Source organism: Trichoderma citrinoviride, assembly GCF_003025115.1.
Source record: "Trichoderma citrinoviride strain TUCIM 6016 unplaced genomic scaffold BBK36scaffold_7, whole genome shotgun sequence".
In the NCBI taxonomy this organism is placed as follows: Eukaryota; Fungi; Ascomycota; class Sordariomycetes; order Hypocreales; family Hypocreaceae; genus Trichoderma; species Trichoderma citrinoviride.
Genome location: NW_020194715.1, coordinates 1,317,815 through 1,331,476, shown reverse-complemented (window position 1 = coordinate 1,331,476; position 13,662 = coordinate 1,317,815). Strand labels below are relative to the sequence as shown.

Here is a 13,662-nt window from a genome sequence, read left to right as displayed (position 1 = left end):
TGGCTTTTCCAAATGTCACGATGCTGCTGTCTTTTAGGGTAGTATAACAAGAAGTTGCAACGGTAAGGGGGGGCCGGGAGGGAGCGCAGATGACGTCAATTAGCTTCGCTCTTGGAACACCGTTTGTTCGTGATAGCGAAGGAATGAGGGGAGAAGAACGAAAGGGAGCTCAGCCGCACTGTTTGGCTTACGGCGCGAAGTTGGTTTTCTACGTAGACGAGAGAAGTAGGGTCTTTCTGATACCAATATCCCCCCCCACCCCCCTTCCTTCACTGTAGAGCCTTACTCGCAAGACTACATGAGATCTCCAAAAGACCTCTCAAAGAGATATCTACCTAGGTAGGTGGGTAAGGTAGGGAAATGGGAACCTTGTTAGATGGGGGAGGGGGGGGAGGAGGTGGGAATTCAAAGATGGAAGTTGGGCTGGGTGTGTGTGTTGTGTTGTGTCAGGAAAACGGTTGGCACTTGGGCAAGGAAAAGGGTTGTGAGGCTTTACGCCACAGCCGAGCCGTTTACTAAACAGCCGGATGCTTATTCTTCTCTACAGTATCGTGCTGAAACTGTTTTGCGGTCATCTTACTCGCGGCAATGAGTCTCATGCTTTCAGTCTCCTTTGATCGTACGGCCCTTTCATCACAAGGTAGTACTAGGACACGGAACTGCTTCTGCAAGGATGACCCTCGGATGGAGACAACATACAAAGACAAATTGGACTAACCAAAAATCCTCGATAAAGAACAAGAAGCAAGTGTAACAGTGAAAGGGACGATGAAATGAAGCAAAAACAGAACTGACTTCTGACGATAGTATCCAATAGGTGTCTTAGTAGTAGCGACGAAAGGCGCGCCTCTTTGTCGAAAAGAAAACAAAAGGGTTGGGTGACGTCGGCTGGAGGGAATTTGCTGGGCCCGCAATTGCGTCGGTGGCGCACCATTAGAGATCCTGGCCGAATCCGCATTGGGGAAGTGGAAGAGTCCTCGTTGCGTTAGGTACTCGTATGTACATACTACAGGTACAGTATGAGGACGAAGTGAGAGAATGTGCTGAAATGAGGCGAATGGAGATGTTCTGATGCTGCTGCATCGTATGATGTGTGAGATGATTTGGTAGATTTAACAGAAGTCGTCCTGGTAGATGCTACCTAGTAGGTAGGTATTGACAGTTTCTACTGCCTTACAAGCACAATCTTTGCAAAAGCGCGGTGTCATCGTTGCCAGTATATCCTCAAAATCAGAAAAGGGAGAATAGAATCGGAGGGTTTACCCAATTGGCAACTCTTCCCATCAATAACCGAGACAACGTGTTATTAACGAGCATGTACTGTAATTGTAATCAACTGCTCCTTCAATGCAACATACGTATGTACTGCGAATAGCAACAAGCTTGGACCTCCGAAGATAAAACAAATATAGTAGATAGTTCTTACATCCCGGTTTACCTAACCCTTATCTCCTCCTCGCCAATCCTCCGAGTCGTGCCTTATACCGGGGACTACTAGCAGATCAAGCCGTTAAGACGACGATCTCAATCTGTCAAAAAATGATTTCTCTCTCCTCCTTTCTATTAATAGAAGTTACAGCATAGTAGGAAAGACTCAATACGAGTATGGGGCCGAATGATAGTCGTCCAGTGAATATCCATACTGCACGTACGAGTAATTCAATGATATCAGAAATGAAAAAGCGTGCAAGTCCCTCGTTTTCACAGTTCTCATGCCGTTGACGTGTAAACAAGCTTACATGCATTCTATTCTACGCCGTCTCTTTTCGGGTAGCTGAGATCAACGACGCCTGTGCACTATTAGATGGATCAACCACGATTGACAGGAACAGGTCCAGTTTTCCAGTTTTTCATATTTCGGGCACAAGGCAAAACGACGTGGCTTGCTTCCTGCTCCATCAAGGTATGTACGAGTAGTCTCCACGTCCAACAGATCATGGATGAGCGAATGGACAACACATAACACGCAAGTTGCTGTAACTCTTATCGAGGAGCAGGTCGCCATCGCAAAGTTGAGCAGATTTCAACTCAATTGCAAGCACCAGCAAAGGGGCATGATGTAGCCCAATGACTTTTGTGCGAAACTGACGTTATATCTCTGCATGGCTAGATGTAGACCTGACCTCATCACGCCATCGTAACTTGACCTCGACACACAATTGTAACTTGAACTCATCACACAACTGTAAAGCAACTTGCAAAGTGCAATCTGTAGGTATAACAATATCAAGAGAGCGCAACTACTTTGGTGCAAAATCCAGCGAATATCAAAACGGAGCTCAATCTGACGACTGGACCATCAGCTTCAGTCCATCAACCCACTCAAAGCGCAACACTCGGCCGGCCAAGACCCAGCTTCTGCTTCTGAATCCGGGGAAAGACTCCAATGACAACCAGAGCCGACAACACAAGCGTAGCCCACAGCTTGATCTTCAACACATTGTTGTTATAGTCCGTCTGGGTCGCGCTGTTGACCGTGGCCAGCAAAAGGAGCAAGACAAAGTAGCCACTGTACCGGTGGTACTTCCAGATGGCCCTGGCATTGTCCTCGCCTCCGTACAGCTTCGGCGTGGCCCACATGGTGAAGCCGACGAGGTACTGCAGCAGGAGCACAATGGAAGTGATGACGCCGAGGTAGCCGTGCACCGAGTGGAAGTGCGCATTGTGGCTCTTCTCCTTGTTGTACTCGATAATGGTCACGCCGGCGACGAGGGCGAGCAAGGCCACCAGGTTGAGCAGGCCGTGGACGCGCTGCCCGAGGCGCTTCTGCTCGCTCGTGTGGGTGGGCTGGAGGAACAGCACGGACTGCACCAGCACCAGCACGGCAAACGACTGGGCGAGAGGGTGTCCGGAGAAGAGGATGAGAGGCTTTGTCAATACGCTAGCCCAGATGAGGACGGCGAGAAGCCAGATGCCTATCTGTGCGATGGTGCCGGTGCCTGTTTGTTATTGACGTCGTGTTAGGGAGGGAACATGGATTTGTCCGGTTGGTTGTGTGTTGGGGCTGGAATGTAGCTCCGGAGAGAGAGGACGTACCTAGAACAAGGTTGCTGAGGGCTGACTTGTCCTCTTCTTGCGCAACATCGCCGGGGCGGCCAAGGAGAGGCTCCGTCTCGCGGCTTGTGAGGCCCGTCTCGGAGCCGTTGGGCAGTCTTGCTGGCACACCAGTAGAGCTTGCCATGGTGTCAAAGCGAATATGGGAAGTGGAGAGTGGACGGTGAGAGGTGAAGGAGAGCAGCTTCGACAATCTGGTGCACAATGATCTGATGCGGGCTCTACTGCAGAGCTTCGGGAAGCTCAAGTCGCGTGGTGGTTTAGTTTAGCGCTGGATGGAGATGGAGACTGGTTCGTGTCTTCGATGTTCTTTCTTTAGCTCCCGACTATGATAGCCACGATCGCAGATCGCCTGTCAAAGAGCACCGGTGAAGCAGCAGAGTGGGAGAAGGAAAGAAAACTGCAGGACAGAAAGTGAAGCACGCTTCCGGCCAAGTGACGAGTGGTTGATATAGATTTCCCGCGAAGCACGTCATAGCCGCGCCGACTGAGGATTCCGCTGTGGGGACCACGATGGACAGCAGCAATCGGGCATCTGGGCCAATCAGGGACGCCGCTTAGCAACCAAGGACGGGGTGCCGGCGGCCAAATATGGGGGCCGTAGCGCGGGGAAGCTTCTGAAGCCTGTGCTGAAATCGCCGAGAATTACAGCGGTTGAATGGGCGCGAGATAAGACAACAGGAGAGGAGCAACGGCAGGGAGAGAGGAGTACATACATACATGTATTGCGAGGGAAGACGACACATCAGCCGTGACACCGCTCGATGTCTGAGCAAACTTTTCGTATTGATTCATGTCGCTGATGTGCAGCAATTCAAGTCTGACAGCATGAGCAAAGTTGCTGGCCTTGAGCAGATACCGCTTGGCAGACCTGAGAGCCCCAGCTTGATCGCTTCCTCTCTATTGATTCGTGGGCACCTCGTTTTGGCAACTCTTGCTTCCACCCTTATATTCACTTCATGTTGCCCCTATTGGGCATGTCAACCGCTAGCATTGACGTGTAGGAAGAAAGTCGAACGAAAGTATACGATTTGTTGACTTGATAACGCTGCAATTGGATCGAATCCAGGGTGCTATGACTCTCTACACATACTCTAATGCGAGAATCGGTAGCCAGCCAATCGACGACTAGGCCAGTTTCCATAGTCTTATCTTCTCTAGACATCTAGAGTACGACAGCAGCTACAACTCAACCCTAGAATCAACACTCTGTAGACCTCCGTTGGGTCGAAACTTCACATTAAGCGCTGCACCCCTTAGAGATGCGCTTCCCCGCTTATTTGGCCGGTTGACGCCGGGTCTCAGCGCCGGCCGGCTTCGGAGGTGGCCGATCAACCCTCGTATCTCCAGCCTCTTATCAGGCGGTCGGCGCACGAGACACCAGACAGAAGCAACATTCGTCGAGCTCTGCCTTTTGATTCTCACCTTCTGCGCGAATTCATCCTCTCGCATCTGACTGGAGTCTCGACTGTCCGCAAGTCTCTCGCGCAATGTCTTCGTTTGCTGATGAGGTCGAGTACAAGCTCGATGCCGTCCAGGCAACGCAGCTGGCTGCCGGCGATATCGACAAGGCGTTCCGCCCAGCATGCATTGGTCCGTACCGCCCACATATCGACCTTTCCTGGCCTCAGGCCGTTCCCTTTCGTAGTTACTGACGACAAGCTGCAATGCATCAGATCTCGTCTCGGCGGGACTCGGCGGCAAGGTCCTCGGCTTCTCAGACGAATGGTTCGCCGAGGCCAGCAACCTCCTGACCCCCACGGCGCCCATCAGCCAGCCGGGCAAGATGGTCTACACCGGAGCCTGGTACGACGGCTGGGAGACTCGACGCCACAACCCCGAAGAGTTCGATTGGGTCGTCGTCCGCCTCGGTGTTGCCTCAGGCATCGTCACGGGTGTTGAAGTCGACACGGCCTTCTTCAACGGTAACAACGCCCCCGCCATCTCCGTCGAGGGCTGCTTCAGCGACAACGATGACGAGGTCGTCTCGTGGAAAGGTGGACGAGGCAAGTGGGAGACCGTCCTCAACATTCGAGAGTGCGGGCCGTCTCAGAGGCACGGCTGGAAGCTCGACGTGCCCACGACGAAGCAATACACGCACGTGCGGCTCAACATGTACCCGGATGGAGGCATTGCCAGATTCCGCCTGTACGGACACGCAGTCCCCGTGTTTCCCGAGGACAAGGAGGCAATCTTGGACCTCGCGGCGGCGCAAAACGGCGGCATTGCCATCTCGTGTAGCGATCAGCACTTTGGCTCCAAGGACAACCTGCTGCTGCCGGGCCGGGGCAAGGACATGGGCGACGGCTGGGAGACGAAGCGCTCGCGGGGCAAGGGCCACGTCGACTGGACGATTGTCAAGCTGGGAGCTCCGGGCTACATCCAAGAGTTTCTCGTGGACACGGCGCATTTCAGAGGCAACTTCCCGCAAAAAGTGGCCGTCCAGGGTCTGTCGTGGCAAGGAGAGGGCCAGCCCGAGGCGGACTCGGAGGGATGGCTCGAGGCCGTACCGCCAAGCAAGACGGGGCCCGACCAGGAGCACAAGTTTGCGTCTGCCGTGGCGGATGTGCCTTTGACGCATGTGAAGCTCATTATGATACCCGATGGAGGAGTGAAGCGATTCCGCGCATTTGGGAAGCGGGCAGCCTAGAGGTGCAACTTGTTTGTCCAAGGTACATGTTGCATTGGCCTAGATTGTTCTTTGGCTTCGTACCTAGGTACTTAACTCAAAGACTCGAAAAGCACACATGAAAATAGAAGGATTGTGAAAAATACAAAGAGAATTGTAACAAACAATCAAGGTACAATTGCATGTTCTACATTGCATGTTGGAGCAATCACGAGCATCTCGTCTTTGTCAACATGGAGGTGAGTTCCAGGAGGCTGCGCACGGGCCACAATCGATATCGTACCCGATGACGAACCTGCGAGTGGGCTAAAACAGCTTGAAAGTGGGTTAGGGTAGCAGATGGCCTTAGACCGCTCTCTTGTCCTGGACAGCCTGGACAGCCTCCCACGCGACTGCAGACCGTCGAGCCGAACCGCGCTTTTACACACACGAGCAGAAGCAGAAGCAATCAAATAGCAGCGGCATCTGGATCAGGCTACGATACACCCGGAAAGCCCGACGACGGACACGCGACCGACCGACTGCAGGCTTGCGGCATCTCATGAGCCAGGCACTCTGGCTCTGCCCCTCATCCCACCATGGATCTCGGGGACTCTGGCGGCGAGGCGAACCGACGGAGCATTCCGGCTGACTTGCCCACATCTCTGGACGATCGGAGACATGCGGCGGGAGAGTTTACGGTGCCGGAGACGGAGATGTACGATGGCTGGCAAGGTGCGTTTTGGCGTTGTGCTGCGTTGCGGTTTGTTCCAGTGGCGAGAGCCTCCTCGCCTTGCCCCCTTTTACAACCGCTGAATGTCCTACAACAATGGCCTCGGTCGACAAGATGTACCGGATTTCATTCTTTGGCAGAGCCAAGCTCGCTAACCCCCAGACAGGCCAGTCCCAATTCCTCACCTCGCCCGTGCTCGCAAAGCCCCTCAACTTCGGCGACCTCTCCCTCAACGACTCGAACGAAAGCGACTTCATCGACAGCGGCCCCAAAGACAGCGACGCCAGGCTGATGGAGATGCTGGCCGCCCAGGCTGCGCACCGCAACGAGGCGGCGCTGGAAGACGAGGACGCCATCATAAACAACGACAAGATGACCGAGTCTGAGAAGAAGGACATACTACAAAGGGCCCTGACCATGGCTGCCAGCAACGGCGACACCGAAAGGGTCAAGAAGCTGCTCGAGGGTGATGCGAAACCCTTTGTCGACGTCAATCTTGCCGACGACGACGGGACCCCGGCGTTGATCTACGCCAGCTGCTTTGTTCGTCTCGCCCCAGAGGATGTGATCGTGACAACTCATTACTAACCGCATCTCTAGGGTCACGAAAAGGTCGTGGAGGCTCTCATTGCCGCCGGTGCCAACGTCAATCAACAAGACCGCAATCAATGGACGCCTTTCATGTGGGCAATGACGAACCGCCACAAGGGCATAGCGAAGCTGCTGCTGGACAAGGGCGCATCTTCGGAGCAAAAGACGTCGTCTGGGCGGACGGCCTTTGACTTTGTTCCCCCCGACAGCGATATGTCGTTTTACCTGCATGACAATGGCTACACCATCGGGAACGCGGGCATGGGCGGCGACTTTTACAATCCCGGCTTCTCTCAGGACCGTTTTGAGGAAGAGATGGCGGAGAACGAGATGCGGAGACGACTGATGATGGAGAGTGCCCGCGATCTGGAGGTTGATTTGGGCAATGTGGGAATGGATGATCAGCCAGAGGTATGTCCAAATAGGGGGCAGCGGAATAAGCTCGTCCTTTCCCTCTCTTCCTTTTGCCTCATCGACGTTCAGAGTTGGCTAACCCGTCCTCGATGACTAGACGATGGATGATTTCGAAGAAGAACAGCAAGAGTTCGACTGGAGTCGCTGTCTCCACGACCAAATGTTTGTCTTCCAGGAGCACGAGCTGGACCGGATCCTGGACATTGTCGTCACCAAGATGACGCCCCAGCGGTCGCCGTCGCAGAAGCCGGTACCAGCCAACATGATCTTCCTCAGTGCGAGATATGCACACTACCACGCCAGCCCCGACCTGTTGAGAAGACTGCTCGTGTCCGCAATGCAGCGCATCAACGCCGTTGTCGAAAAGTCCCAGTGGGACATGACCATCTTGGCTTTTTGGATGTCGAATGCCACGCTCCTCCTGCATTACCTCAAGAAAGATGCCGGATTAGTGGAGGCGACAACCACATTCCAGGCACAGCTTGCTGAGCTGATCAATGAGATCTTTGTGCTCATTGTCCGGGACGCCGAAAGACGACTGGACAAGGTCCTGGACTCTGCCATGCTAGAGCACGAGACCATCCCCGGGTTCGAGGATATTGCATTCCAAAACGAGTGGAAGATATTCAAGAGAAAGTCTACGGTCAAGGAGCAGCCTCTCGAGAAGCGCTACCGCCCGCCATCTCCCAAGCAGAGAGCAAAGCCCGCTCCTCGGAACGTCACCTCGCTGCTGTCATCGACGCTCTTCGTGCTGGACCTGTACGACGTCCACTCGGTCATCACGGCACAGATCATCTCCCAGCTTCTCTACTGGCTCGGGTGCGAGCTGTTCAACAGAGTCATGTCCAACCGCAAGTACCTGGCCAGGACAAAGGCAATGCAGATCCGCATGAACGTGTCCATGCTGGAGGACTGGGCACGAACAAACAATAGACAGGCGGAGCACTACGAAGGCGGCGAGATGGACTCATCGGGCGAAACAACAATGGACGCGGCCAAGAGGCATCTGGCCCCGGTGATTCAGCTGCTGCAATGGCTGCAGTGCTTCTCATCGCTCAACGCCGACGACTTGGAGGCCCTGGTCGACACTCTCCAGCAGTTGAAGAGGATGACGCCGCAGCAGCTGATCCATGCAGCCACGCATTACCGCCCCGAAGTGGGCGAAAAGGGCCTGCCGGCCAGCGCTATGAAGTACCTGCTTGCGATCCAAAAAGAGTCGGCACTCAAGAAGGATCGGCGTCAAAGCACTGCAGAGAGCGCCCCGAGCACGCCAGTAACGGGTAACTTCAACGGAAACGGGATGTCGACGCCCAGGAGCGTCAACATTGCAACGCCCAGCATCAAGGGCGCAGACTCGGATGACGAAGACAGCACACCAAAGGGTCTGCTGCTGAACCCAGCCTACATGCTGCCCTTTGCGCTGCCATCCGTCACGGACATGCTGGTATCGTACGGAGCGGGCTTTGGAGGCGTCAACAGGGAAAGGGAACGCAAATACATCCCGACTGTGCCGCCAGAGTTTTTGGAAAAGCTGGAAGTGAATGGGACGCGGAACCCGCCCATGTTTCAGGAGAAGGACTGGGAAAATGAAGAGGTTTGAAATGGCTAAAAGGTATGCTGTGTCTGACGAGGAGGAGGAGGAGGAGGAAAGATGGGCGTACTGGAGGGAGAGAGAGTGGAAAGCACTGTGGTTGGCATCATGATGACACAAAAAAGCATGTCGACGGTGAGCGTTGTTTTCGTTATTATTCTTCCTGGGAAAGCCAAAGGAGGTGGACTGTGGGTAGGGAAAGGGGGGGAAAGGGAGGGGAGACACAATCTATAGAGAGTAACTATCTGGGGCTTATTGCAACGGTGAAACGAAGTATATGACGATATTGGTATTGCCAGATGGGCCGGTTGTTTATCGGTGACTCGGTTTGTGATGAAGACGCAGTTGGCAATGACTTGGAAGAAGCGGTGGGCAGGAATTTTCATTACTTCTTATTACTCCCTTTAATTCTATGGAGTGGCATATTTCCATGTTCTTTTTCAGTTCCCATCTTCTCGGGAGTTTTGAAGGTACCATGTGGTTTTGCTTTGTACATGTATTCGATCATCATGTGAAAACCTGAACTGCAGTGGATTCACGGCACTAAACGAATAAATCCTTCATTTTTCGTTGGTCTAACGAAGTGAAGAGAACACAAAAGACGATGTCAGAAGCAACCAGGAATCGTCGGCAAGATGGAATCACAAGAGTGAACAAGCTCAATCGGTTCGGGGAGAAGGGAATCCCCGATCTGCTTCCAAGGTAGTTGTTCAACAGTTGGAGCAATTGGAGCAATGGAATTCCTCTCCCCGGAATCCAAGTGCGAAAAATCCAGGAACCTAGGTCGGCATTTTGGGCCTCATAACGGTGAATGCAACGCCAATGCGTTGGCAGGATTGTTTTACTAACACTAGGTAGGTAGATACCAGCGAATACCTAAGTAGCCATGTCGAGTCGGGCGGTCAGGTAATCCATGTTGCTTTTCTTTTCATGTTCAACTGGTCGGGCGTGGAGGGAAGAGACTTATCGACTGGCAAGCAGGTCGTGATTCCGAGGTGCCGTGCGTTTTTTTGTTGCCGGGATGATGCTTGAATGAAATTCTTAGGCTTCTGAGTTGGCAGCACCATGCTCCCGATTTGGTCAACGGCTGGGTATCAAGTTCGGAACAGGCTGCAGGATTTATTCCGCGTTGCGCGGACCGGTGAGTGAAGAGTGATAGCAAAATGAGTGATGGAGGGCAGCGGGTGTTTGCTTCTTCGTTGTTGTTCGGCGAGATGGATGACGGTGATTGGTGAGAAGGCGGGTTGCATTTTCCCCTTGACTGATGTATGTACCTTAGGGACGTACGTTGATGAGGAGAGGGGGGTGTACGGGAGACAAGGTTGGATGCTGAATTGGTATTACTATTGCGAAGTTACTGGGTGGTTTTCGGCGAATGGACAAAGGGGGGCGTGATTTGCTTGGAACCATGCTACGAGAATGAAAGGAATATAGTAGACTACATGGTACACCGTCGGAAAGCCAAAGGCGGGTTGCGCCAAAGGTAGCACAGCCATGGAGTTTTACCGGATGACAGGCAATACAGGCAGCAAAGCCGGGCGGGCAGGAAACACAACAATGGATGTCCTTGGGAAGAGGAAAGAATGGGAAGACAAGAAGGAAGTTTAGAAGGGGGGCCACAAAAGCCGTCAAGAGTTGAACGGGTGATACGGAGTACCGCCGAACTTGGAGCAGAGAAAAAAGACGGATGCTACGGGAGCAACGAAAAGAAGCTCGACTTACAAGTGACATTAGCCTTTTTGTCCAATAGTTTGCACACCAGGAACAGAAAGTTGGAGAATGCAGAACAAAACTCAATTCAACAAAAAAGTGAGGGGAGGGAAGAAGGTCTGACGAGACGGCGGCAAAGAGATTGCCGAGCTGAGCCATCTTGTCTACCCCCTCCTCCTCCTCGTCACTCTTCGCCCTTGCATATCCAGGTAGTAGTGCTATTGGTAGAGAGTTTGTTCCCCTCTCTGTTGTTTTCACTACCCTTGTTCCTGCGTTGGCGTTTTCTTTGGGGGGCTGCACGATGCCGGGCGCTGAGGCGAGGAGGCGTCAAGATTGCAAAAGGTCCCGAAGAAAGGCGGACGAAGGGCGATGACAAATGGTGTTGGTGAAGTTGGGTGGTGAATGGTGATGTGGTGAGAGGGAAAGGCGAGCTGTTTTCGGCCGGGATGGGGATGAGGGGAGACTTGCTCTGAGAGGGGGCTGGGCATGTACATACAATGTATGTAGTTGTATGCGTCTATTTGTGCCCAACCACCATGTATTGGCGAAGAATGTGTGTTTGTGCTGTTTGTGTGTTGTTACAGGTGTGGTTGATTGGGCCCCGTTCGCTGGCAATCCGGGTACCTTGCAGATGGTTAAGGGACGGTAATGAACGATGCTTGAGATGGAGGATGGACGGATGGATGGATGGATAGGAGGGGCCGCTGTGAGAAGTGACGCCCCTTGCATTGCATGAAGAGGGCGGCCTGTTCTCCGAGCCCTTTTTTCCCTCTTGCTTTCGTCCACGCCGATGCAATGCAGATGCAAAATGCAAGGCCGTGTGATATTGTATGTACCTACTCACATGCAACTAGCATTTCCGTTCCTGCATCCGCGGGCCAGGCACACCACCAAACAAGGATTTCGGCTTGTTGTCGCTTCTCTCTCTCTCTCTTTGTTTTCCTAGAGTTTTTCTGCGTGGCGTCTTTCTTTTTCCTTCTGGGACTTTGTGGTGTTAGTTTGCATATGCATTCATTCGTTTGCCGCGGACGCAAGGGTGCATATACGAGATGACCATTCGGGTGGTTCATTTCTCCATTGTCTGATTATTTTTCTTCCTTTCACTCCCCATGTCCGAAGCTGTTCGTTGCCGCGATGTAGTATCGGTAGTACATGTAGTCAGCCTGTGATACTTGGGCCTTGTCCAAGGCGGGCAAACTGTCAATGCTACCAGTATGTACTCGACAACTCAACCATTGACAATTCCGGGTGACTGCCTTACTGGCGGATTATTGTCAGCTTTGTGCATCCTGCCAGTTGACATTGCCGGCCCTGTCTGTCCTCCCTCCCCCCCCGTCAAGGCGCCGGGCAACTCATTTGCTCGTGGACAGCACTCACTCTCGCCAAAAACGACTTGAAACAGCAGGTAGCCGAGGAAAAGCGGTGGGAGTTCTGGGTTAGAATGATTTGATTGAACTGCACGTACATACATACACTCATTCTGTTGGCAGATGGAAAAAGGAGGCATCGATGAAAGCATCCATGGATCCCATTCCAGGTTTGACACCCAAACGCCCAAGAGTCAAGACAGTCCATGCAGTTGGGCTCCAGCTCTTGACCGAGGCGCTGGACGCTAACGCAGTGGTGACCGACCGCCTGGATGGCCGCTGGGGAAACGGCGCTCGCTGCAAGCCCTGTAGTAAAGGTCTGGTCCATCCGTTGGATCAAATGTGTCTACCTTCAGGTTTAGCTTCAGGTCCCTCCATGATCGCTGATCCCTGTCCCGGCACTAGCCAGCATCTTGATGAACCTAATTGGAGTCCATTGAGCTGTTAGCGTTGGTGCCTCTATCGTGGATCCCCGATTGGGTCATGCCCGTCAAGCTCGGGCTGTTGAACCCGCGAATCTGGGCTCGGCAGTTTCTGCACCTGGACTTGTAGTATGTGATGGAAGCAGTATGTACTCCGTACGGCAGATGGAGTTTGTGGTGGCTTCTCGACTGTCTATTGGAGAGAGAGAATACATGTATCTTGGGATGGGAAAAGAGAGCAATTAATAAGTAACTGCCCAGTAGTACATCGTATCATGCACAACAGCCCGGCTCCATGGAGGTACACAAGCACCACCACCCACAGTCGCACCCGTCCATCCCCGTCCATCGCGCTGCTGCCCTGCATGAGACCATCACCACAGCTTGATGCTTCCATCGCACACAGACAGACAGACAGACAGACAGGCGCTGCCTTACCAGTACAAAGAGCAGCCCATTTCTCTCTCAAGTTTCCCTCGTTTCTTTTTCCCATCCCGTCTGCTGGCTTTTCAGCTCCGTCAGACTTTTTTTCTTTTCTGCAGCTGTGGCAACTCTGATTCGCTGCCGTTGACAAGACTCATGTCTCAGCTCCATCTTGCTTTTTGCCTTGGTTCACGTCCTCTTCTGCTGCGGATTGACTAATACTGGACAACCTCCGCGTATGCAAGGGGGGGGGGGGCATCATCTCCAAATCACAGAGACAAACGGCGGCCCGCATCCCAGGCATTCGCTACGCCTTCCCCGGATTTCTGACCGGCGGGACTGTTTGCCTCCTGTTTGCCTCTTTTGCTCCTATCTATACATACCTGGTAGATAGAAGTCCCAGCATCTCCCTCGAGCACGCAACTGTCTTTCTATTTGCGAATCAGCACCAGGGTAGAGAGAGTGGAAACTGGGATAACGTCTGAAGGGCTCCATCCACCGACTTCTCATACTCATACGACTTCGTCACGGCTTTACACGGCATCAACCTGCTGCATCCTGGCTACCTGCCGTGACAGCGCATCTCCAGGGCTGCAGACTGCCCGGTCCCTTCGTTTTGCAGCAGTTACGACTTTATGACTTGACGAGAGTCACGACGCAACGCCGAATACGCTCTTCCACCACTCTCGATTCCCAGCTTCTCTTCCTCCCCCCTCTCTTCTTCTCTTCTCTTCTCTTCTCTTCTCTTC

At 53.1% G+C, this 13,662-nt stretch overlaps 3 protein-coding genes across 3 annotated transcripts; 2 read left to right on the top strand and 1 right to left on the bottom strand.

Moving 5' to 3' along the window:
* Positions 1-2,322: 2,322 nt before the first annotated feature.
* BBK36DRAFT_1169068 (hypothetical protein) lies at positions 2,323-3,181 on the bottom strand (the record flags this gene model as incomplete). The annotated part of the gene is made up of 2 exons (XM_024895262.1): positions 2,323-2,939; positions 3,037-3,181. The coding sequence occupies 2 exons, from the start codon at positions 3,179-3,181 to the stop codon at positions 2,323-2,325; spliced, it is 762 nt and encodes a 253-aa protein (XP_024749795.1).
* Positions 3,182-4,544: 1,363 nt separating this feature from the next.
* BBK36DRAFT_53239 (Allantoicase) lies at positions 4,545-5,704 on the top strand (the record flags this gene model as incomplete). The annotated part of the gene is made up of 2 exons (XM_024898216.1): positions 4,545-4,647; positions 4,731-5,704. The coding sequence occupies 2 exons, from the start codon at positions 4,545-4,547 to the stop codon at positions 5,702-5,704; spliced, it is 1,077 nt and encodes a 358-aa protein (XP_024749794.1).
* Positions 5,705-6,261: 557 nt separating this feature from the next.
* Positions 6,262-9,013, top strand: BBK36DRAFT_1201278 (DIL domain-containing protein; the record flags this gene model as incomplete). Its single annotated transcript, XM_024897162.1, has 4 exons — positions 6,262-6,397; positions 6,562-6,938; positions 6,996-7,397; positions 7,498-9,013. 4 exons carry the CDS (start codon positions 6,262-6,264, stop codon positions 8,998-9,000), a joined length of 2,418 nt encoding a protein of 805 aa, XP_024749793.1. The 3' UTR covers positions 9,001-9,013.
* Positions 9,014-13,662: the final 4,649 nt, after the last annotated feature.